The following is a 24793-nucleotide window of genomic DNA, read 5'->3' on the forward strand; positions in this document are numbered from 1 at the left end:
ATCAGTCATTTCAGCAAGTGCCCTGCAATGATATTCTTGTGATATTTATGTTCAAGCGCCAAAGCCCTTTAACAGTAGTAATTATGGCTGGAGCATAGGAGGAAGTCAGGTTGTTATACAGTGAAAGAGTCCAGGAGGTTGGGATGGATGGATGGATGGGGTGACAAAACATCGGGACACTGCTGTTTGTTCCCTGTTTCCAGCTGACAGTCAATGTCTTTTTTTTTTTTTTTTTTGTCAAGCATGACCACAATTGTTCCCAAATGTTCCCAACAAATGCATTTGTTGTTGTAACCACAACGATCCCTCCCTGTGTCTAAATCTCATTAAACTCAGGTTCCTTTTCTTGCTCTTACTGATCAGCCTGGGAAATTCGTAGTCAGCAAACTTAATTTTGTTCAGCACAAATGTATAAGCAACTTTATCTTCCTACATCCAAATCTGCACTTATGACATTGGTTGTAATTGAGATGTAAACCATGTGCATTCAATCTTTGACATTATGCTTGTAGTATTGCTGCTTAAACCAGTGCAGATTTAAGGTAGTTAACTGGTTGTAGCAGGTGTTTGATGGTTTGTTAACAGGTTTTGTTCATTCTGTGTGACAGCACATAGATAACTGTATGGCTTCCTTCCCACCCATATTCATATTAAACCATTCTAAAAGTCAGTGGAGCAAGCAGGCAATATTAAACCATATTAACACTGTGACTCTGTTCCTAACCATTTCTTATTTGCAATGATGCCATTTTAAATGCCGTTTCTTGCCTAACAGGGAATTACAAATGCTAAATCAAGCATCGCAAATGAAGGTTCACTGCGCTTGTCAGAACTAGATGGAAATTATTCATGCAATATGAATCTTTTCCCTCCAAGACAAGAGAGTATGTCATCTACACTGCATGATGTGTCTCCTCTAATGGATACAAGCAGCCCTCTGTTCTGGAAACAACTTCACTGAGCTTTTTACAATACATAGTGTTTTGTGTGTATATACAGAAATATACAACGGACTGGCTTGTGTTGTAAAAACTATGTATTGTAAAGACCTCAGTGGAGTCATTCCCAGAACAGAGGGATGCTTGTATTCATTAAAGAAGAAAGCCTTTAGGTTCAGTGTAGTCTTAATCCAATTATGTTTTTAATTAAGCTATATTTTGAATTCTTCCTGTTCTTTTTTTTTTTTTTTTTTTAGGAGGACTTGATTTGTGCTTTTGGTCCACATTCATATATAATCTAGTCAAATTCATAACATACAAAGCAGACAGCCACTGCCAGAAATAGCAGAGCAGTATGTTTGTTTAGGTGTCAAAACTCTATGTAACGTTAAGCAAAATGCACTCCCTGACAGTGCTGCTTGCCAGTTATGTTCTGTTGCAGCTCTCAGCTTTGGTTGATGAGACTGGTCACATCCATTTAAAGACTGCAAATTAATGCTTGTTCATCATCAACGCATTACTATTGGCTCATTTTTTCCCCAAGGATGTCATTTTCCTGTTGTGATTTTAGCCTGTGCTTTCTGTTTGTATAAAGAGCTTAGAGGGGATCATAGCTTATGCAGAACAATGATGAACACCATTTCAGTAAACATTTAGATGCCCACATATGTACGAGGTATGGCTATTAAATAACAAGACTGCACCTATGAAGGATAAAACCAACTGGCTCACAGTCACACCAAGTGTTATATATAAAAGGCTGGCTATTCAACACAACACAACTGCTGTAAGTTTCCAATAAGTGACGTCTTTAGTTCACTGCTAGCTACTGATTGAAATGTGCATGTGTGCAAGGCGTCGGAAAATGATTAGCGTAAAAGTAACGCAAGCAACGCATTAACTTGAAATTTTTGGTGAAATTGACCAAAACAGCACTGCATGTCACGTGCACGTGTGTTTGAATGGCACAAAAGATTTAGTGAAGGCAGAGAGGATGTCCAAGATGATAAATGTTCTGAGCGCCCATACACATCAAAAACTTCTGATAACATTCAACAAATTGAACAAATCGTTCGAAATGATCGACGACTCTGTAAGAATGAGAGCAGAAATGGTCTCCATTGATAAAGAAAAAAAACAGTGAGAAAAAGTCAGAAGAAAGAGATCACAATTGTGGAAAAATGATTTCATTCTTTGCTAAAGACAACGCGCCAGCTCACACTGCGCTCTTGGTAAAGCAGTTTCTGGCCCAAAAACAAATTGCAGTGTTGAAGGAGAAGGACATTGAAAAATGTTTATGTTCAATAAAACTGAATTACAGCATTAGTCTCATTATTTAATAGCCATACCTTGTATATTCTAGCCCAATGTCTGCATATTGAATGCCAGAAAATGTGCCCTTGTTAAGGTAAAGCTTTAACAAAGCTAATGTAGCTTTACTTATTTGCAGGCATTCTAATTAAAATCCAAATAATTAGCTTTTCACAAATATCAGATTTCTTCATGTTAAGCAGAATTTATTTAGTTCAGGCACACATAGAGTGTTTCCCAGTTTGTCTACAATGCTGCAGTCTCTCATCGTGAAGTCTTACTGTCTTACTGAGTTTCTGAGCTTAAAACTTACCCATTCACGGCACATTCACTATGTCTGAAATGCATGTCTTATATAAGCTCTTGCTGTTATTTAAAATTTTATTGCTCCTTTACATTCATGCTTCATCTCCTTTTTTAATGTCTGCCAATTTGTAAAGCACTTAACAAGTCTTATTAGTTATATAAAACCATGTAAAGGTCTGCTTAGGGACCAGTATCTGGTATGACTGTTGGAGAAGAGGTAGAGTGGCCCTTAGAGTGGAATCCCGCAAACTCTAAAAGGTGTCATTGAGTAATTCAATGGCGCAACATGTAACTGTAATTAATGCTGCTTTTCTTTGAAGGAATTGTTTGCCTTGTTAAACAGAATATGTATGTAGGTATGTATATTTAATCTGAGACCTGTCAACTTCAAAACTCTAAGCAAGAACATCTTTAATGTGCATATAAGTCTCTGCATTATTCAATACTTATATACTTACGGTCTATATGCACGCCTTCATCTTCTCACATCCAATTGATTTCTACCTACAGGCTTTAAGAGTGATCAGTCTCTCTGCAGGCTCCTATTTTCTCTCACTAGTAACTTCAAGAGATAAATAAAACTAACTATGCTCTTTTCCTTACTTTTCTTCTGCTCTACATCTTTAGTGCGGCCGGCTATGCTCATCTCAGCTATGTACTAAACTGAGATGCGTTTGTTCGGGAATATGAAAAGGGGGCTTCAAACTGTTATTCATTATGACTCCCCAGATGTTTTTTCCAGGAGGGGTAAAACTGCTTCAGTAATTCCAGTGATCATCTACACTTGTGATACTAATGACTCTCTAAGAAGACAAAAGCATGAAAGAAAACTGTCATCTTTTGCTGCCTGAGGCATTCATCTCTTTAATAGTCCGTTCTTTTCCTGTCTCTGTCTCTGCTTCCTTATCTAAACTACCAGTGTTCCTCACCATCAAATTCAGAGCCACAAAAGCAAATTTGCAGAGGATCTGACAGACAGTCTGTATTGTAAGTTGCAGGATGACGGTTGGAAGAGGGAGTTTCAAGAGAAAAAATGTTAAAATTGTGATTATGATTAAAAGGTTCAAAATTATGACATTATATTTTAAGATGTGTAAAGAATATGCATTTCAATCCAGCATCTGTCAGATAATTGTGATGTTAAAAAGTAGTGTGTGTATGAGAGAGTATTTGAGACGTATCCAAAAACACTCTTCTACTCTTCTAGTCTTTTTGGATGCTACCAGTAAGAAGCTACCAAAACAGAAACATGTAGGGGCTGTAAGTTGTATCTGTCATTAGTATTTACCTTTCTATCAGTCGGTCTGTCCATTAGTCTGTTGGATGAAGTTTGGGCAGTTATCCATTTATCAGTATATTTGAAGTCATGAAGAAATTTCTTTAGGAAATTGTAAGCTTGCAGAATAAATCCTCTCAAATCCCTCAATGTGTTCTCACATATTGTCATTTTCTCACACTTCTGTTTTTGCTGCAGCTGGATCAGTGAGTATAGGCAAAACACATTTCAAGTTGTGAGAAATCACAAAATGTCATTCTGTGAATCCAGGCACTGATAATTGCTTAGGGGTCATAACCATTCTACCTGTGCCCCTGCTTAGGAGGAATTTCAAACTAGTATCACATTAAAAGATATCAGTAAAGTGGAAAGAAACAAGCATTAACAATGACATTTCTTTCCAAGATACTGCAACTATAAAATAACCATAACAAATCAAAATGGAAAAACACGAAACTGTAACACCCTTTGCCCCATGGAGAGGCAGCTCCACAGAGGGAGGATTGTGCTTCTTCTTGTAGCTGTGATGTGAAGGCAGTGTGTATTCCTTTTGTAGCATACTGTTTGTAGAAACTGTGTGGAAAAAACATTACTTTGGTTGACTTAGTTGACTAACTGGGGGAATCTTATTCATTGACACAGGGCCTTCATCAGAGTGATTTACAGAATGTAGAAAAAACACATCCTACATAGTCTACAATAAGAATCTGAATCCTGAATGAGTTATCCAATGAGTGCTAGACACATGGATGACCAACTTTCAAAGTGTGCTGCACCTCTGACCAAGAAGTTACAAAATAGAAGTGCACAACAAAATAAAACTAAAACCAAAAATCTAGGTCATAAAATGGCATCATAAAAGTAAGACTAGAATATAAAACATGGGATGAACACCATCAGCTCACTCCTCCCACTTCATTAGCCCTGATAAATCATAATTTCTGGTAGTATTACTTTATATTTTGTTGTTGAACCTTTAGTGTTTGCTAACAATATGTTGGATTGTTCTGTTTGTGTGTGTTCTGTATACCCTCTGTTATGCAGTTTTATGCAAACATTTGGGCACCCCTGGGAAAATTACATATTTTGTTGACTTTTTTAGTGAAAATGCTGGTAGCCAAAACAATATGAAATCAGAATAAACCACCTCCAAAAAATGCATACAGTTCAGTCAACACCTCTGATACTATATCAGCTACACCCAACAAAGATCAGATCTAATGCAGGACTGTTGTATTTGATTAGATTAGGTTACACAGGTTCACCAGAAAAACTGGTAATTTACAACATAATATAAGACGTGTCTTTGTGGTTTGATTGTCCACCAACTGTAGCAATTATTCATACTTAGTTTGATGTTGTGTTTAAATTTATATAATAATCATGAAAACAAAAGCTTTAACTTCAACACTGAAATGACTGTAGACCAATAAATGATCATATGACAACATATTGCCAGATAGTGAGGGTAAGAGCATAGCAGCTATGCCTCATTTTGAAAATATGGTTGAAATGAGTCCATTTGCCTGACAACAGCCGTGAGCCTTCTGTGATCCACCACAATAATTGACGCTGCACATAGAGTGCTTGTGTTAGTGTCAGTGCTGCTCACACAAACACAAAAACGCACACATGCGCAAACATAGATATGCACAGATGTTCAGAATCACTTACAGTGTATGACCAGGTTGGCATTTGAAAGCCACTTAATGCATGAGCAGGTATGTAATCACATCACACTGTCAATAAAAAAGCTCAGGTGCAGCACAGATCAACATGCACACAGACACATATCACATATATGGACATGCATAAGTATTCATTGCTTTACATGGAAACAGACAAGAATATATTCCCAAGCTATACAGCCTCTGTTTTTTCCCCACACAGCCCCTGCACTAGAGACAACACAACACGTGTATCAGTGTTTCCTTGCAGGTTGAGTTTATTTTTGGTGGTCTAGGCTCTGAAATCTGGCACCTGAGGGGCGACTGCCAAGCAGCATTGCATTCACAAGCAATCACAGTAATTTGTCCTGTATTAGTGTACAATTTGGGCAGATATTTCAAGTCATCCACACTTGGAACTTTAATTTCATGCAGACTTTTTTGTTTTTTATAAATGACATCAAAGGACAAACAAAAATCTTGGGGGGTTGGGGGTTGGCCACCTCCATAAATTCACTATATGAAAAACATTATGCTAATCACAAACTCACTTTGACTTTCACCATTAACATCTCAACAAAACCAGTCATTCATAAGTAAATTAAGCAGGAGAAAATACTGCAAGAGCCAGACCAGAGGGGCATAGTTGAACCATGCAAAAAGAAACGTTTCCCTGTAATAAATCCTACATTAAGATGTTCCACCTCATTACTGTGAAGCAAGGTCTTGCCTGAGAAGCACAAAGGTTCCCTGTGGGCATGAAGAATAACCACCCTGCACTGTTGTCCTGGTAATGGAAGAGAAAGAAAAGACGTTAGGGTTGCTAAGATTTTTTGTGCCAATGGGAGAACCGTGTACTACTTGAGTATTACTTCGGCAGTATTTAAAGACTATACCCTTAGCTCGCCTTGAGCCAATTTCATGGATGATCTCCTCAGTGTGAGGGACTGCGACAGGTCAATTCCACCTCAGCAGGATAGACTTGGCCTGTGAGGTTCAGGGGCCTCTGACAATGGGCTCATTTCCAGCACATAATGTTGCTATTTAACGGGTCAAGAGCGAAATCAAATACAAATTACGGAGAAGCCTAATTCTGCATTAATGCACTGATAAGACTGATGTAAATATTCATTAGTGTCCTTGTGAGTTGTCTGCATGCTGGAGAACCATATATTGATTCAGAAACTGCAGTCTTGAAGATTAAATCAGAACAAAAACCATCCTCCAACTTCAAATTAAGAAGTAAAATGATGTAAAGTTAGGATGAAAACAAAGCGTTTTCCAAAGAAACCACAGGTTTGGGAATCATAACTCACAATACTATCATGCTATCTTGCATTTCCGAGATACCGCAGAATAATTTGATCACAGTATGATGTCTAACACTGACACTCAGTGACACTATTCTTGGTTGATATTGATTCCATCTTCCATTCACATTCTAAACAGCAATTGACCATGACCTGCTGCAATGTCTGAATGCTGCCTTGAATACTCTGCCCTCAGGCAAGATCTATGCTAGTTGTTGCAGAAAAAGCACACAGTTCAGTTCTCAGTTGCAAATAAGCATGTATCAAAATGACACTCTTCTGAAATGTGATTACTGAAAAACATGATTACTGTTAAGATAAAAAAAATAATTAAATGTAGCCTATAAAAATCAACTCACAGGATACACCCCAATCCCCTTAATAGCATCCACATTTCCCTCACTTGTACATTTTCCTTACATCTTAGTGGCTCCCACTGAAGATGCACGGAAAGATGTAATGAAAAGATGCAAGGAGAGAGGAATCGAGGGACCATGTTCTTGGTGAAATAAGGTGTTCTTCCCTCAGAACTGGTAACTGAAGCAACACCTGTTTCTGATGATGAAGGCACAGCTGGATTACTGTTCTTTACTGATTTCTGGAATTTAGATTTACTCATATATGGGCTACCTGTACAGCAGTATTTTGTTCCCGTTTTTGCTTCTGTCATTTTCCTTCAGAATAAACTGCTTGACAAGCATCTGCACATTTATTTAAATATTAAATACTGTATTCTTAGACTTAGACAGACTTTATTGATCCCATTGGGATGACTCCCTCAGGGAAAAATTAAGTATTCATACTGTGCACAGATCAGTTGAACCACAGTGTGCAGATGTGTGCTTTACGAATTAACAACAAAAAAAAAATAATAATAAAAAAATCCATCTATGAATGCCCCAGTCTATCTGTGTGTCGGTGCTGACTATGTGCTTCCCTTTATGGCCACAATTTACCGTCTTCTAATGGTTGCTTCCAGCGCGATAATGTACCATGTCACAAAGCAAAAGTCGTCTCAAACTGGTTTCATGAACATGTTAATGAGTTCAGTGTACTTCAGCCGCCTTCTCTGTCACTAGATCTGAATCCAGTAGAACACCTTTGGGATGTGGTAGATGAGGGATTTGCAACATGAGTGTGCAGCTGGCAAATCTGCACACGCTGACCAGTGTTAGTATGGTGATGCTAATAAGGTGCTCAATGAATGTATTTTACTGCTCAGACACCGTATGTCCAGTTCATTAGAGTTCTTCTTATGGATTAAAAAAAGGAAGAATAAATTGCTAGCCTGACATTGATAAATGTGCCCTTGCTTCACTGGACTATGGTGAGATTGATTTGGAGCAGATGTTGGGTTATTGTATGGAATATTTTAATAAGTCACACTTTGTACTGTGTTTTGTGCCACAGTGTTTGTCCAGCTGGGCAGATATGCCAGGCTGCTGTGGTCTGACAGTGATTAATGGCAGGAGGATTGTGATGCACAACATGATGCACCAATACAGTATGACTCATTACAAAAACAAGTTTGCGTTCCTTTTGGATAGGCAAATTGTAAAAAGTAATGGTGATTCTTAGTGGAATGACAAAAGAGTGAAAGCCTTTTAGACAAAATAGGCAAACTGTTCTCAGCTTCGTTTGAAAGTCTCATCTTGTAGACTGTGAAAATGCAGTGCTAATGATCTTCTGTCAAAGGTAGCATCAGAGTGCTCGGAGAAAAACAACAAAACATGAACAGAAGGAAAGGCATCAACTGTAATGTGCCAGTTTTCATTTATTTAGTCCTATGGTGCTGCACAAGTGATGAAAACAAATTATGTCCTAAATGCATCTACTCAAGATAGCAAGAAATCAGCATTATTTTTTGACTGACTGCAATATATTTTGAGGCAGCACTGGTTTTGACAGAGCTCAACGGGACTTATGGTCATGATACTTAGTCAGCATAAATAATGATTTAAGTGGGTAGTTCAATTAAAATGAGAAAACACTGAAACTGGAATCTGGAAATGTAAAAGCAGTGGGAAGCAGTACTGTATGTGGGGTTATTAGTAGCTAATCCCTTGCTCTACTAAATTCCAAAAAAGGGGGGGGGGGGGGTTTCTTGAGGCTTCTAATGAGTTTCTGAGTGGTTGTCCCCTAGCTGCCATCCTACAGGATACAACAGAATTATGGATTTGCTTTTGCTCAATATTAAATTAGTAGAGGGAAATGACAGGCTCTCTGAAAAGCTAACTTCTGTATATATTTGGCAGGAGAAGCAAGGGACAAGTTACATTTCTAATAGGGTTCAGCTTTAGACATCTCTGTCATTAGTGAAAATATACTCCATTTGAACAGCAGAAGGCTTGCTTACACACCATCTTTGAAATGTTATCCCTCTCTGCCTGCCTTTGACATACACATGAAGAAAAGCAGGGAGTGCATTTAGAAATAATTCTGCCAGTGGGATGACTTTAATTAGTGGTGCAAGTTGTCTAATTAACAGCTTACCAGTGGATCCTTCAGTTACTGCTCTAAAAACAGAAAAATATGGTGGCCCTACTATGCAAAAATGCATTCAATAAAACAAATTGATAAAGCAACAGTACAAAATTTAAGAAAATAGCAAAACAGGAAACACATTTAGCAAAACAATTTATCAAAACAGGAACTAAAATTAAAACAAGATGATGGAAAAAAAGAAACCACAATTAAATTTTGCAGCTGAATTTATAGGCAAATTATGTTGCAGGCAGAGGTATGGTTCCAGGAATTTATTATTATGTACCACACCTCCCTCTGTGGTTGTAAATGAAAAGAGGATGAGACATGCAATGGTTAGAGACCATGCCTCTTGTAGTTTTGTTCTTGTAGCAGCATGAGAAACCATGATATGTGCACTGGACAGGAAAACAAGGTTTCTTCTGCAATAAGGGAAAAAAAAAACATTGTGTACCGTTCTAGCAGCTTAACTGTTTCAGCCAATACGTTTTGTGCTTTAAAGAAGATTGTTACTAATGTTACTAATTTGTGTTGAAAGGCCTTCCTTTGGTATATGTGTAAAATGATACAAATTATAACATAGATAATAAATTTGATCAAAAAGACCACAGTACCTGTACTTCTAGATATACTGGCTGTAATATCATGTTATGTGAATGTAAACTTCACCTATTAAAGAAAGTTTAAAATATGTTTAGTCCCCACATTTTTGGCTGATGTTCTGAAAGTACATGTAAGTAGCTGACAGCAAGTCAAACTGATCCATGATGATCAGTTCTGCTCCCGCTCAGATGCCTGCTGCCTCGACAGTAAATTTGCAAAAGTGGTACATTTCTCTTGAATGTTGCATGTGTCATTCTGGGGTGCTAACCCTTTAAAAAGCAAGCAGCAAGTTTCTTCTTCCTGTCAGTGACATCAGTTCATCATAAGTTGACATTTCACTCTGGCATACTAGTGGTTTAACTAGAGAATGGATGCAGGCACAGTTATACTTGTTAATTGAGAAAAGCAAGAGTTTGGGGATTCTGTGCTGAGGTAATGATCTGTTACACATTTTGTCATTAAGCCAATAAATCTCTGTGCTACCAGTCATTAAACCTGAGGCCAAAGTTGTGTGAAGTGGTAAAAGCAAGTTTATTTATGGCTGCGTTTGTCTCGAATGGACGGACACAGCCAAAATATGTTACTCTCTGTCTTTAGTCAAAAAGAGAAAAGGTTTACAGTTGTATGCACATGAGAGGAGAGCGACTCAATTAAATGTTATTAGTGAAAATATATATTTTTTATTTCATTATTATCATAAATGGAGGAAGATACTGATTTAAACCTTCAAGTCAAACTGCAACATAGGCAAACAAAAATCTGAAAATAACCTTTTTGTACCTGTTTTGATGATGCATATGTGTGCTGTTACATTTAGATTTATACTGATTATTTTATCAGTTTAGTTGCTTGCAACATAGAAACGTTTTTTAATAAAATGGACCATTTTGAACAAATTTATGTCAAGAGTTACATGGCACAGCAGTTCTTTTAGTTGTTGAAGTCAGTAAAGTTTAAATGCATGGATGGGAAGCTAAGAACAAGACTCTTCTTTGTTCCTGAAAAGTTAACATTTGTTTCAATCTAAATAACTACTCACAGAAGCCCTGTCTGCATATCAATGATCAGTAGCCTGAAACTGTTGTCAGATAAAAGGTCAGGGTGCACTGGACTCATCAGAAATCATTCACTAGGTACAATGAGTGTCTTCACCAATTTCATGGCAATCTGGTGAGTTGTCAACATACTGTATCTTTCTGCAGACACAAAGCATAACAAGCCTTCAAGGAGGGCTAGAGGAATCACCAAACATGAATTGTGTAAACGCAAGAAATAAAATACATCTGTGGGAATGTATATGCATTAGAAATGTAGAACAGAAACACTTAATCACATGTTTCATTTTATTGTCTTACGTGAATGTGAAAAAAAAATTCTTTTCAAATAAAGGAAATAACACAATAAACATCATACATGTTTTCTATTAGAGGAATACCAAGAAAGATGGGGGGATGTCTGAGGATCTGTGTTATACAGAGAGCAATTCATATCTCTGTCAAAAGCAGTCCATTAGGGTGTAAGGGTCCCTGACTTGGTAAATTAATATTCTAGCTGAAGCTTGCAAGTTGTGCTTTTGGTGATGAAGGAGGCTATTTGCTTGTGTAATGTTCTTGATTTGCATGATTTTTTAGTGACTAAGATGAAAAGCTCAGCTCAAGCAACAGAGGTGCAAAAAAATCTGAAATAAATTCCAAACACAAATTGCCCTCGCAGCACAAACCTAGTGAGTCTGAACCTAGTGTCTCACAAGTTATCTTGTGTCTGTGTGTCTCACTGTGCAACTGTAGAACATGAAATATGACTGTTAACTTAGAGTAGTAGTAGTACATTTTAGCATGAATTAGGGATGACATTTTTGATGCTCTAAATCCATCTTCACCAGAGGAGGAGGTCACTGATGATGTCAATTATAAGGGAATAAAAAATGCATGGTGCTTTATCCAGGGGCAGATATGCCTCAGGCTAACTTACAGACACTGTACTGACAAGTTTGCATTTAATTATGAAACTTATCCATTCCGTCAAAATCTCTCAGGAGATACTAAGTAATGGGTTTCTGGTAATTAGTAAGCGATGATGAGAAATATTGGATCATATCCTCTGTATTGATCCTACAGAGACTTTCTACAGATGACTGAAGACTCAATTATGGCTGAAGGGAATGAGTGAGATTCTACTATGTACCTTGTTTTATACACAGTAAAGAAAACTTGGTGTTATTAAGGAAAATATGTTATCATCATTATAGATACAAAATGCATTAATATTTTCAAGTGATTTTAAAATTTGACTTTTACTAGTTTTGGGGCTGTATTTTGCTGTGTTCTTGTGATATTTCCATGACCAGAGGCACACAGTGTGCCTGCTGATAACTTATGAATGGTTAAAAGCATGGCATCAATTATATCCAATCATATCAGCTCCTCTGATTCTGTTAAAAGCAGTGTCCTCAGCAGCAGTGATTTACCGCCACTTCAGAATGGAGAGAGTCCAGACTGTCCTCTCCTAAAAAGAAACAAATATTCTTATCCACGAAGGAGAGAGTGGCACCACTTTAATGTCCACACACTGTTCTCCACTTTCATATTTTCTAATCACTTTATGGTGGACAAACACATTTCCCCCATCTTTTCTCACCTTTAAAGCACAATCATGCCAATTAGGTAACATTTTAGGAAGCTGATTCAAGAATTATACCCACTGCATGTATAGCCATGCAGGTAGAGTTTCTTTCTGATTTTCCAAAGAGAAATAGAGAAAAATAAACTGAGGAGAGAGAGACCAAGAAAACGGTTGTGTTGTCTCTGGGGTTGCAGGTGCACAACATGAAATGTGCCCTTTTCAGTGGTTATGAGGCGCATCTTGACAGTTCAATTTGTTCTGCAAAAGGCTGCCAAAAGACTAAATTGTGGGCTTGGGTCTTTTTTTGGCTCGCTCACTAGTGATTCTTGTCACCGTCTTGGATGCTGCCAGTTGTGAGATATCTGTTTCTCTAAAGGTCTCATAGCAATATTTGCTAGCTCTATTCCTCATCAGACCCACATTTCCAAGCTCCTCTCTGCTGGGGAAATTGGATGGTGAAAACCTCTGTCCTAGATCACATTTAGGAGAGATGGTCTGGGAAAAACAAAAATAGGCAAGCTCTTTCTTTCTGTATATTTACCTGCAGTAACTCAAGAAGCTGCATTACTGTCACAGGTCTTATGGTACAAACTACACTTAACTAGTGTATCTTCAAAGAAAAGAAATGTTTCTTTGTGTGGAAGAACAAACATTTTTTTCAGAATTCACCTGACACCCAGAACCAAAAGTAGAGTCGACTTGTTTTTCATCTTCTCATTTGTCAGTATACTCTCAGCTTTTCATTTTAAGTTAGCAAGTGCCTCCCTAAGTATGATTTTAAGACTGACTGAAGTGTTTACTCGAAAGTGTACAGCTACTCTAAGCATAGTTGTGAAAACACCCACAAAGAGGATAAGTGTATAATATTTGAAGTCATAGCACAGGCACAGCCCATCAGTAACATCCTTGAATCTGAAATAGGATTAGTCTGCTATGCTTATTATCAGTCTGTCAGATTTGCTGTAAAGAAATTCAATAACACAGCGCAGGACATGGGGATGCTGACATTTTGCTTACAAGGACAGCAGTTTTTTTTCTGACCATATACTGGCCATAGGAAGTAGAGTTCCTGTGGTCAACTGCTGCGACATTTAAGCACATTTCTGGAAAGACTTAGATTACTCACTTATAACTATTCATTTGCATGAAAAGTAGCCCATTTTAATTAACCCATTTTATATTTGAACTTCCAAGCTAAATCAGAGACATGGGAGAAACAAAACATCAAGCGCAAATAGAAATTGTTTGAAACACTTTCTTGACACCATAATGTCTTCTATTGCCAAAACATTTCACCAGGATGCACCCATGTGGAATTCTTTGTAGTAGTCAGGGACATGACTGGCAAGGGAAATGGAGCCATTTACAGTTTGCGTTTATGACTGTCAACATTAGTGGCAGGGAGCACTGCACACAGACAGGGCAACGTCACTGATCTGTCAACTTGAGAGCATCTTGAGTCATTTTTTCCTGTGTGGCATCAGTGGCAGCCATCTGATGCAAAGTTGAATTTATTTTCCAGTTATGCTTTAGCGTCTGTGAAAGACCCCTGGTGTCTTGTAACTGAGGCCACCTCCCTGTCCCCAGGAAGTATCTGTACTAGCTCTAGGTAGAGTTTTGGTAAGTTATGTGACATAAGCTTGAATGTTTAGCTTTTCTTGAAGTAACATTTTGTTGGCAAAGTGTGTCATAGCTGTTATTTCAAATTTAATCTAGTATCGAGTATCGTAACAGAAACCACATGCCTAAAAGCGTTTATGACTGATTCTGATGTTTATGTGAGGATTTTGTTGAAAAGTCCTCACTCATCCTCTGTTGAGAACATTTAGTTTTGGGTTCTCTTTAATCCTCTGGGTCATATTTCCATTTAAATGTAAATCTTTCCTCCAGTTCCAGTTGGCAGTGCATTTTACAGCATACAGCCTTTGACCACACACACCGCCTTCATCCACGAACCATAATTATTTCATATATTAATCAAAGAAGTGTGGAAATGGAAAAATCCTTCCATATTGATCCTTTTTAATCATTAATCTGTGATGTGTGATGGTTCTATAGTGAAGTGGTGATTATTTCCAGAGATTGAGTTTTTTTTGTCTTTTGTCTGTCTCTCTCCTGCAGGGTGACGAGGTCCTGACAGTCATCAAAATGAAAGCACAGTGGCCGGCCTGGCAACCACTTAATGTGTAAGTAATACATTGTGATCATTCTGTAGAAATCAGAACAAATACTAATGGCTCATCTTGCTTCCTGCTCCAGGATTTTGAGACAAAGCTGGCAAATGTCAACACATCACAATTAAGCAATCAATCCAACTCTTGATAATCTGTACACCAAAATGTTTCATGGAAAATGAATTCTTTTAAATGATCACACTTTGTGCAGTACAGATGGGAATAGGACCAGTTACTTATTTTTTACACAACACGGATGGATAAATTGGACACAAGGATGTATCAGGACTGATGGTGTAGAACTTAAAAGTCAAGTAAAAAGTTATGGTTATAACCTGTGTGAAATTTGTAACAGGCTGAGCTTTAATCACTCTGAAGCAACTCTGTAAAGGATCAATGATATGCCCCTGCTATCTTAATTTGACTGTTGTGGTTGACATGTTTAAATTTGAGGTCTTACTAAATCTTCAAGCTAATGTGCTCTTTACATTTTAGGACACAGGAAATTACCTGCATGCTCTTTAGGAGATATTGTATGTCTGCTGTGATGGATTACCTATTTCAAGAATTATTAAATCTCTGCAAGCTTTTTTTATTGCATATTAAAGCCTGCAAGGTAGGATATCAATCCAGGAATATTACAGCCTTTAAAAACGGTTCACAGATGTACAGTATAAAGCATCCACAATTTGTAGTTAAAGAGCTGAAACATTCTCAACCACTGGTACAACCACTTAACAGGAATTAAATCACATATGTAACAGATTCTAAGGGTTTAAGGTGTCAGAACATGCAGTATCCAAAGTTGGACCGAGAGCTTGCTGATCAGTGAAAACCCAGCTCAAAGATGCCCTGAAACTGCCAGCTACAACATGCTTACAGTGTTTAATCCTAAATTCACAGGAGCCATTTAATGTCTTATTCATGAGAACAACAAGAAGCTTGTAGGCTCAGTTTTGCACAGGAGAAGTTCAGTGGTAAAGGCCTGTTCTGTGTTGTTTCCTCAACCGCAGGGCCTTGGTGAGGGCCATGGGTTTAGTCTCCGAAGGGGAGAACGCAGCCAGGAATAGAAGTAATGATATCCATGAGGGGTAATTAGCTTACTCTGTGCTGTATGTGCAACCAATTAATTGTTTCATGCAGTGATTATGTACAGCACATGCAGGAGTGTGTCAGATCAATCACACTGGTTTGGAGCAGGAAAAGGAAAATACATTTTATATTGATAACTACATGGAGGACGGAAGGATGCACTTTTAGAGTCTTTAGAGACTTGATTAGCTTTACATATGAGCTGTATGAAAAATGCATATTTAGCATGTTTCATAGCTGCATGAGGGTGTTTGTGTAATACAGTGTAAATATGCTTGTTTGTTTCTTATGCTTTTTCAGCTGCACAGGTATGTCTGTATAGAGAGGGAATATAAGACACTTTTTCTCTCAGTTACTAAATGATCTCCAGTTTTTCAAGTCAGTGAAAGCCTCTAAACTGCTTGCACTGACAAATGTGAGGATGAGAGACAGGAGGAGAAAGAAACTGGTAGGGGAGAGAAAGGAGGAAAATATAAGGAAGTTATTAAATAAACCTTCTGAGAAGACTGGCTGGAATTACACTATGGTGCTTATTTTTAGGTCAACTATGGGGCTAAGAACCGGTATATGTACTGGAACCTCATTCTGTAAAATGAAATAGCTCCCCTTAAACCAACCTTTCAATTTCATTTGACTATAAAGAGCAATGTGATTGCTGTAACAAGGACACAGCAGAAACAAAGTAGATGGAGAGTAGAGGTGGGATATGAGAATAGAATGAGGCTGAAGAGATGATGGCCATTATCACACATATCACAGCAGTATGTCTGTGGCAGTGGCTCTTCTGAGACCTAATACATACTGTAATAGGGAAAAAGAAGTACATTTGGTAAGAATGTATATTCCAGAAAAGAAAGTATATCAGACAGATCCTAGAATATTTTCATACATACAAGGATCACTGGGCTTTTGGTAAATAAACAAACCTTTGCAGTCTATGTTAGGCCATTAAAGCTGTAACCACTTGGGCACCACACTGCAAAATTGCTTTTATTTTGTTAAGCAAGCCCTTTCCACAGTGTCTTCATGTACCAGACCAGCTGAGCTAACTGATAACTTTCACATTTAAGACTTGATACAAGTAGTCCTTCCTGTACCATATCATTTTGCAGCCTTATTATGCATAAATTACTTGTGCAACAAAGTTTTTCAGTTTAAAAGCTGATGTCATGCTCCTGTATTTTTAAGAACTGATATTTTCTCTTTCATCCTATACAAATGGCTCTCAGCCTGTGGTCTTAAAAGTCAGTGATCTTCAAATACTGCAGTTGAAGCAACCAGTAAATGTCACAATCTATCATGGCTTCCTGACCACATAGGTGTCTCAGGCAGTTATTGTTCTTGTCTTGTTTCTTCAAAATAGCACTGTTCGCTGCAGTAGGAGCAGGTGAGACCCAAGATGCAGTCAGACTGGCAGTTTAGCTAAAGGAGCAAACATACAAAAGTTTTTGGGTTTTTTTTCTGCTGTACATGAAAATGCTTTTTTCCTGTCCACACTGTGAGCCAAACTGTAAGGAACAAGGACTGATGAAACTCATCACCCTGTGTGTGAGGGACTTCAATAGATGCTGTTTTGAAATGCCTGACTTCCTGTATGTCTGGTGGGCAGCTAACTTAACTAAGAAGGAAATAATACTGTATTCTTTAAAGACACAAATAAATTTATAAATCATTTTTGGGTTGAAAAGACCCAGTTGGAGCCTCATTGAAAGTCAGGGCAGTGCAGTCACCCTGCTTTGGCTCCCTTCAACCTGTCATTATTCTGACACAAAGCATGGTGTGTTCTGACATCTGTCTAAATGACTGTCTAAAGTAGTACCTCAGGAGAGGAGGGAGAGGCTGAAGTTGAATCATCTTCTTCATCATCTAAACACAGAGGAAGAGGAGATACTGTTTCAGGTATTGCATGGTGTTGCATTATTTAAAGAAGGGGACAGGAATTTTATTCAGAACTTGACATTTACATTTTAGTTATGTCACCGACTTCCTACACAGTAAAAGACTGACAATATCAGTAGGCAGCAGGTATGTACTGATAATACCAATCCAGCTACTACAGCTCTAGTATGGAAACTGGATACTGCATCTAAAACAGACTACCAGTACTTCAGAGGTTTTGCATGTTTGTGAGGCTTACTTGAGGCACCAATCTGAATTTAATAAACAAGTGTTTTCAACATTGTATAGTATGATCTCTAACATTAAAACTGTCTCCTCCCTACAGTAAGTGAAAGACAAGTCTACTCTGCTTATTTTTGTACAGTATAAACCCACAATGCAAAAACACTGGTTAGTATTAAAGAAAATGGCATCCTCTCTCAAAAACTCACACCCAATCACCCACAAATAAGCACCAGATTCTCACACAGACACACGAAAAACAGTTACTCAACCTGTTTTACTTACACTGTAATAAAATAGATCAGCCTCAAGCCCTCACACAGATTCTGAAGAAAAACTACCTCAGACTCTCTGTTTCACAGTATCCTCCCACTCTCTACCAAATTACACAAGATACATCGCACTACTGTATCTTCCTCCTTTAGTTTCCTCTCTATATTTCTCTTCATTAGTTCATCCCCTCTCTATGCCACTTTTCCTACTTCATACCGGTTGAAAATGGTTACATCCATGACAACTACAGAACCCCCATGATGCTCAGCTGGCTTCTTGTTGTCTCCTTACCTCCACTTTCTCTTGTCAGGTGTCTTCCTAATAACCAGAGGAATACTTTGGTGTTCTGTGGGTTACATTTGATTAACAGCTTAAAAAAAGAAGAAGGAAAAAAGCTGGCTGTCAACGGTGTGAAATAGGGAGTGTTTGAAGACAAGGATACAACTGTTAATGAGCTGCCTTCTTTATTTCTGTCACTCTTAGAACTACTTTTAACTACTTTTAGAGGTTGATAACTATAGTTTATATGAGTGTATGGTGTGGTATGGTAGTGTAGCAAGTCTTGCCTCACTTCTGGGCTAACATCTGTTCTACTATCAATTGTGTGACCAAGTATTTTTGCATACTAACATGAAACACAATCATGCCTTTTCAATAGATGCCATGAATACTGCAAAGCCAGTTAATTTGGGGTTGTTAAAGCAGAAAGAGTTTATTCCTTCATTCCTTTACATGTCAAAAGCTGTCTCCAGTGGTGGAAAGCAAAGCCAATGTTAACTCTTGCTTTGCTTCTATCACCTCTTCTACTGAAGTTAGCATGCTAACTATCGAGGCATGTTCCATTCCATTTCACAATATCACTTTGCAATAGTGAGTCATTGTAGCGTCCAATCTGCCCTTAGTCCAACATAAGAGGATGAGGAAGTAGACCTGCTCAGAAGATGTATTCTAACTTCTTGGTAAGTCAACAGCTGTTAATGCTAATGTCTGCTATATAGTGGGAAAAATTTACATGTCAAACCTTTAACCATCAGAAAACACAGATTTGTCACCCACAAATGTAAACACTCAAATGTAAGATAAGGAATGATTAGTGCCAAATATCCATGTAACGACATTATGACACCTACTAACATTCTTATCAACACCTCTCCAAATATACACCTGCACACATTTATAAACCAGTAACATTTTGGAATAACAAAAGCATTTCACTGGGGTTATCTAGGGTGATTAATCCCTTCCTCATTTGCTACCAGACTTACTCTGTCTCTCCTTTTCTGTCAATTATGCTTTACCTTTCTGTTGTGCCCAGGTGGCTGTCTGAGATAAACCTCAGACTTGCAAGTGCTCACTGAGCACAGGCCCAGGAGAGTCGAGTCAAAGTTGTGTGTTCCCAGGGGATAAGGGCCATTTCACATCCTCAGAGGCCATCATTAGTAGATGGCACAAGGGAACAATCGAGTTGGCTCAAGTCAAATGGATTTCTATGGGCGTGATGACAGCTGAAAAGGAATCACTGGCTAATTGTTGGTGTTACGACAAGAATCTTCTCACTCCTAATTAATCTTGTATTGGCTGGGAAAATTCTTGTAATTGGTTTAGCTGTCAGTCACTGGTCAAGACAGATGGCCAGGGGTGTGTTTGTCTCCTGCAAACGTGGTGAGGAGATAGATGCGGTCTACAATATGCCAACTAAACAACTGCAGTTCCCTTGAGTCAGTGACCCAGATATACTGTCTAAGCCTATTGTACTGTAAATGCTGAAGACCAACAGAGTTATCACTTATAAGGTGTGTAGGTGTGTGTAGATGTTCCAAGCCAATCCTAAAGATCGATATCTGGACCAATCTAGGCATATTTTATTGGACTGTATTGGCTATAATAAACTTGTTCAAATGCAGATCCTTCCAGGTGGATTCTCCTGGAGGCCGTGCCTTCAGTTATCACAGTTTCTGGATTCTCAGCGGTTCAGCTTTAGTTGAGTTTACTCACAGACTTTCTGTCTCGGCAAACTTAGAGCAGGCTTCTCTGCAGGCGGTTGTGTGATCTGCCGGCCTCTTTCGCGTGTTGAGTAAAAATAAACCCCCAATGTACTTAACGTTTGCTGGATAGCTTTAGAGGAGGCTGGTGTCAGTCAGAATGACTCTAAAATGGTTAAAAATCTTCAGGATAAAAACACAGGATTATCAAAAAGTATTCAGAGTATTCAGATACTTTTGTTCCTTTGGCTTAACTTGACTTTGCTTGACTCAAATAACTGTGAGGAGCATTATAAAACTTAAATGTGATCAATAGATGGCATGGTATGGTTCCATGACAGATATTTGAAATAATTCCTCATATTACCATCTCAGCCCAGGAATATCGTAGAAAATTATGATTTTCACCAAACTACTTGTAAACATTTGATCAATAAAATGATTTGTTTTGCAGAATGGTTAGACAATTATTTCATATAGTTTCAAAGTAAGTAGAAGCGTGGGCAGTATTGGTATAGATAACATTGGTATGTGATGTCATTTACAAGATCTGGTGCAGAGAAAGATAAAGAAGAAGACCCTGGTTGCGTCTGCATAGTTCTTTCCATGTTATTTTCTTGATAAAAGCACAGTTTAATGCAGAGACAAAGTTTGTTGCATCTAATGAAGATTTGGAGGATGTTCATTCAGGGTGTTCAGTTTATTCTTCTGAGCTGGCCATGTGACCTTTGACCCTGGTTTGGGAGGAGTTCTATATCTGCTTCTTATCACTGGATGTTGGGGAGATATGTCGGATAGCAGATGGGGGTTCAGGTCATGATTCTCAGTGACTTTTACCTTGGTGCAGTTCCTGGTACAAGTTCATGTTTTTTTTCTCTCTCCCACTATGAACTCTGTGATAGCCTGATCATAGGTGCCAGGCTGACGTCACTACAAAAAGGTTTTCAGAAAAGCATCCTCGTTTTCCTTCCTGTGTTTACACTTTGTTGGCCATTTCAGGACTGTCAAAATTGGAAATGTGTGACTAATGACCAAGTGCATCATTAGGTTTGGTTTTGTTCAGGCTAGATGTCTCGTTTAAGGTGGAGCAGGTGGAGCCTAGCCTCAGGTCTTCTGAAGGACACATTTTATGAGTCACATCTGGCAGAAGTTCCCACTTGTCAGTTGAGATGCAGCCAACATCGTTTCTCATTCTTACTCATACTTATGAACTGCTTTTATTCACTCAAGCCTCATTCTTGCTCTTTCCTCAGACGGGCTGCCCCTTCGGCTGAATTCTCAGTGGACCGAACCCGTCACCTCATGTCCTTCCTGACTATGTTGGGGCCCAGTCCAGACTGGAATGTGGGTCTGTCTGCTGAGGACTTGTGTACCAAGGAGTGCGGTTGGGCCCAGAGGGTGGTCCAGGACCTGATCCCATGGGATGCAGGCACTGACAGTGGAGTGACATATGAGGTCAGTAAGCATTTTCATATTAATTAAACTAAATAACGCCTTAGGTCCCCTTGGCAATTTGCTCCCAAACACACATTCTGATAGTAAAACAAATCTGGAATGTATCTTCATTCTTTGTCATATGTGTTTGTGTTATATACAATGGCTGCTCTATCTTTTTCAAATTCATAGGGTGAGACATTGGTCAAGAACTGGTTTTAATTTCCAGTATTTGTGGTGAAGAAAGCAAACACTCTCTCACTCAAATATCCTTTTACCACAGGGTATATCTAAAGAGGCCAAAACTCCAGCAACACTCAAAATATATATAGAACAACTTTATTGTTAGACCAACAAGTTTCATTGTCATCATCATCATCATCATCATCAGGAATGACCTTGATGAAGGCTACAAGCCAAAATGTGTTGGTCTAACAATATAGTTGTTCTGTATATACTACAAGTGTTGCTGGAGTTTTGACCTCTTTAGACTTTTTCCCTTCTCCCTGCACCTTGGAAGTAGGTGAAGTTGAACCAGAAACCTCCTCAGTGGAGTCATTGGAAAGGCCTCAGACTGTTTATAATCATAAGAATTAAAAAGTATATTTTGCATATTACTTGTCAATAGTCATTCAAATATTTTGTGATTTTAATTTAAAAAATGTGGAGAGAAGGAAGTCTCTGTCATAATTGTTTAAAACCAACAGCAGTGTCCCTCGTGTACTGAACATGTGACTCAACTCAGGTTACAATTCCACAGCCCCATAGCAATCATAGCCCTCTGCAAACTGTTATCCTCTCCACCTTTTACCCCCTGGATAACCTTCCTCTTCACTCTCATCATCAGCTCAGTGTTCCCTTCACACTCACATTTTGACCTTGTCATTATACCAACCTCTTCCTCTTCATCTGCCTGTCTGCTTACATTCACCATCAGCCCCTCTCTCACCTGTTCACATACTACCCGTTTGCAACAATTCAGGTGTCATCACCCATCCAATTCTCCTTTAACAGCCTAAAACGTCTTCCCTCTCCGCCTTCCCCCTGAGGTGCTGTCTGCTGCGTGCTCAGTGTCTCCAGTCAGCACTAACAGATTAGACTGTGTGTGCACATGTTTGAGCGAACTCTATGACTACATGTGTGAAACCTTTGGCTGATCCCTCAGAGCTCCACAGATGAACCCACTGAACTGTGCTCTCTTGCTTGTTTTGGCCGGCTTCAGGAATAATTTCACTCTTCCTCTTTTTCTTCCTCTCTTTTTTGCTCTCTCTCTCACCCACCCATGCACACACACACACACACTCACAGAGACTTTGTGGCTCACATGTACTAAATCAAACTGGACTGTAAGGGCAGCAGGAATATTGAGGGACTTTCAATTTGTGTTCTGTTTAACTTAGACTATTATGACTCAACTCACTACAGTATCTCCTCTGTTAGGAGCTTGAGACGAAGGGAGTGTGTTCCTTCCACTAGTATTTTCTATTTTTTAATCGCAAACTCAATCTGCTGTATAGTCTGATACATTCATTTTTCGACACTTCTATAAGCCTTAACAGCAAAAACATGCCACAGGAAAACATCTGAAGTAATCTGAGTAAACAGAAAGTGCAGAATATGAATTGTGTACAGCAGGGGTTTTCTGAGGCGAATTGGAGACAGAAGAGAGGTAAGGCAAGGATACGTAAGGTGAAAGGGACAGGTCTTCTCAAAACAACGGGAAGTTAATTATTGTAGTTTGACCCATTGATTTGGTCCACTTATCAACACAGCCAGCAGTTAGAGCTGCAGCAGTGGCCATGACACAGCTCATGGAGGCAATTAAGGTACTTAGAAACCCTCAGTGCCAGATTGCTGCAATTAGTGCCAGAATCATACTTTTTCATTGTCAAATCTGTACATGCAGATATGATTCACATCTCTGTGACTTATGCTTTCATCTGGAGTAGTTAACCCACCCAGAAATCAGAGAAAAAAGTCTTTTCTCCTTATAATCTGAGAACCTGCCTGAGAATCATCATGTATCAAGTGTTCCTGCTATAGTTGCCTGCAGCATGTGGTGTAGAGTAATTTGAATCTCAGGTTTACACTGTAATGCTCAGTTTGCCCACATACACAATTTTCAATAAAACAAAGAGACTCCTACAAGTTGTGCACAATTAAAATCTAAAAGATGTACATGTTAAATGAATATTGCCATATCTTTGTTAAAACTGCACAAGCCATTTAGTGAAGAATAAGGATAGAACATCCAAGTATCAAGTTAGAGCTTTGCCGAAAAATCAGTGAAAGAAACCCTCTGTCCAAAAATACATTGCACAGAGGAGAATAGTGAAACAGTGGCTATTCTGGTGGTGGGGTGGGACTTTGGCTCTTTGTTACAGAGTTGTTAAAGGCACAAGCTTGTAACAGAGTAATGAGATCCCTGCTTTGTGCCATTACTTTTACTGTATCTTTTAATTAGTGGCCACTCGTTAGCCCTCTCCCTGTCTTCCTCTCTCTCTCTCTCACAAACACAAACAGTAGCACTCTCACCCTGTGTTTTTTTTTTTTTTTTTTTTTTTCCTGGGTGGCCACAGTGGGGGGTGAATGATGAGCTGGTCTTCTGTCTCCAGACAGCCTCTGGCGGTGGTGCTTCTATCAACCCCATGCTGGCAGACCTTTACTGTTGACTAATAAGAGCATCTCCCATATAAACTACAGTGCTCCTCCACAGCTGCTTTCCGACTGAGAGTCGTCCTTTGTGTGACTTGGGTAACTTTGAGTGACTTTGTGCTCGATGGCTTTATGGCCCATGTGCTTTTATCTCTTTCTTTGTCTTTCTGTGGGCTCCTTTTAGTCTCCCAACAAGCCCACCGTTCCCCAGGACAAGATCCGTCCCCTGACCAGTCTGGATCATCCTCAGAGCCCTTTTTATGATCCTGAGGGGGGCGCTATCACTCCTGTGGCCAGGGTAGTGGTGGAACGCATCGCCAGAAAGGTCAGTCTGCTCTCATACCAGTCAGTCAGATCTTAGTCTAAATACAAATACTTGTCAGCTTTGATTGGATAATGATGATGATGCAGGCAATGTCATTATGACAGTATATTTTATCAGATAAAGATAAATGATCAGATGGTCACACAATTAATAACTCTTATGTTTGTTCTCTTTACATGTATTGTGCAAATAACAGCACAGGACAGTGCCAACTGCTTCA

The 24793-nt window shown here is 38.8% G+C and overlaps 1 protein-coding gene across 1 annotated transcript in view; it reads left to right on the forward strand.

Moving 5' to 3' along the window:
* The window catches only part of spon1a (spondin 1a), a 65330-nt gene that overhangs the window by 31799 nt on the left and 8738 nt on the right, over positions 1-24793 (forward strand). The window contains exons 7-9 of the mRNA XM_018668053.2: positions 14639-14703; positions 21413-21614; positions 24433-24573. Coding sequence (XP_018523569.1) covers positions 14639-14703; positions 21413-21614; positions 24433-24573 — 408 coding nt within the window. The remainder of the gene's footprint in view (positions 1-14638; positions 14704-21412; positions 21615-24432; positions 24574-24793) is intronic.

Source organism: Lates calcarifer, linkage group LG2 (genome assembly GCF_001640805.2).
Source record: "Lates calcarifer isolate ASB-BC8 linkage group LG2, TLL_Latcal_v3, whole genome shotgun sequence".
NCBI classification, from domain to species: Eukaryota; Metazoa; Chordata; class Actinopteri; family Centropomidae; genus Lates; species Lates calcarifer.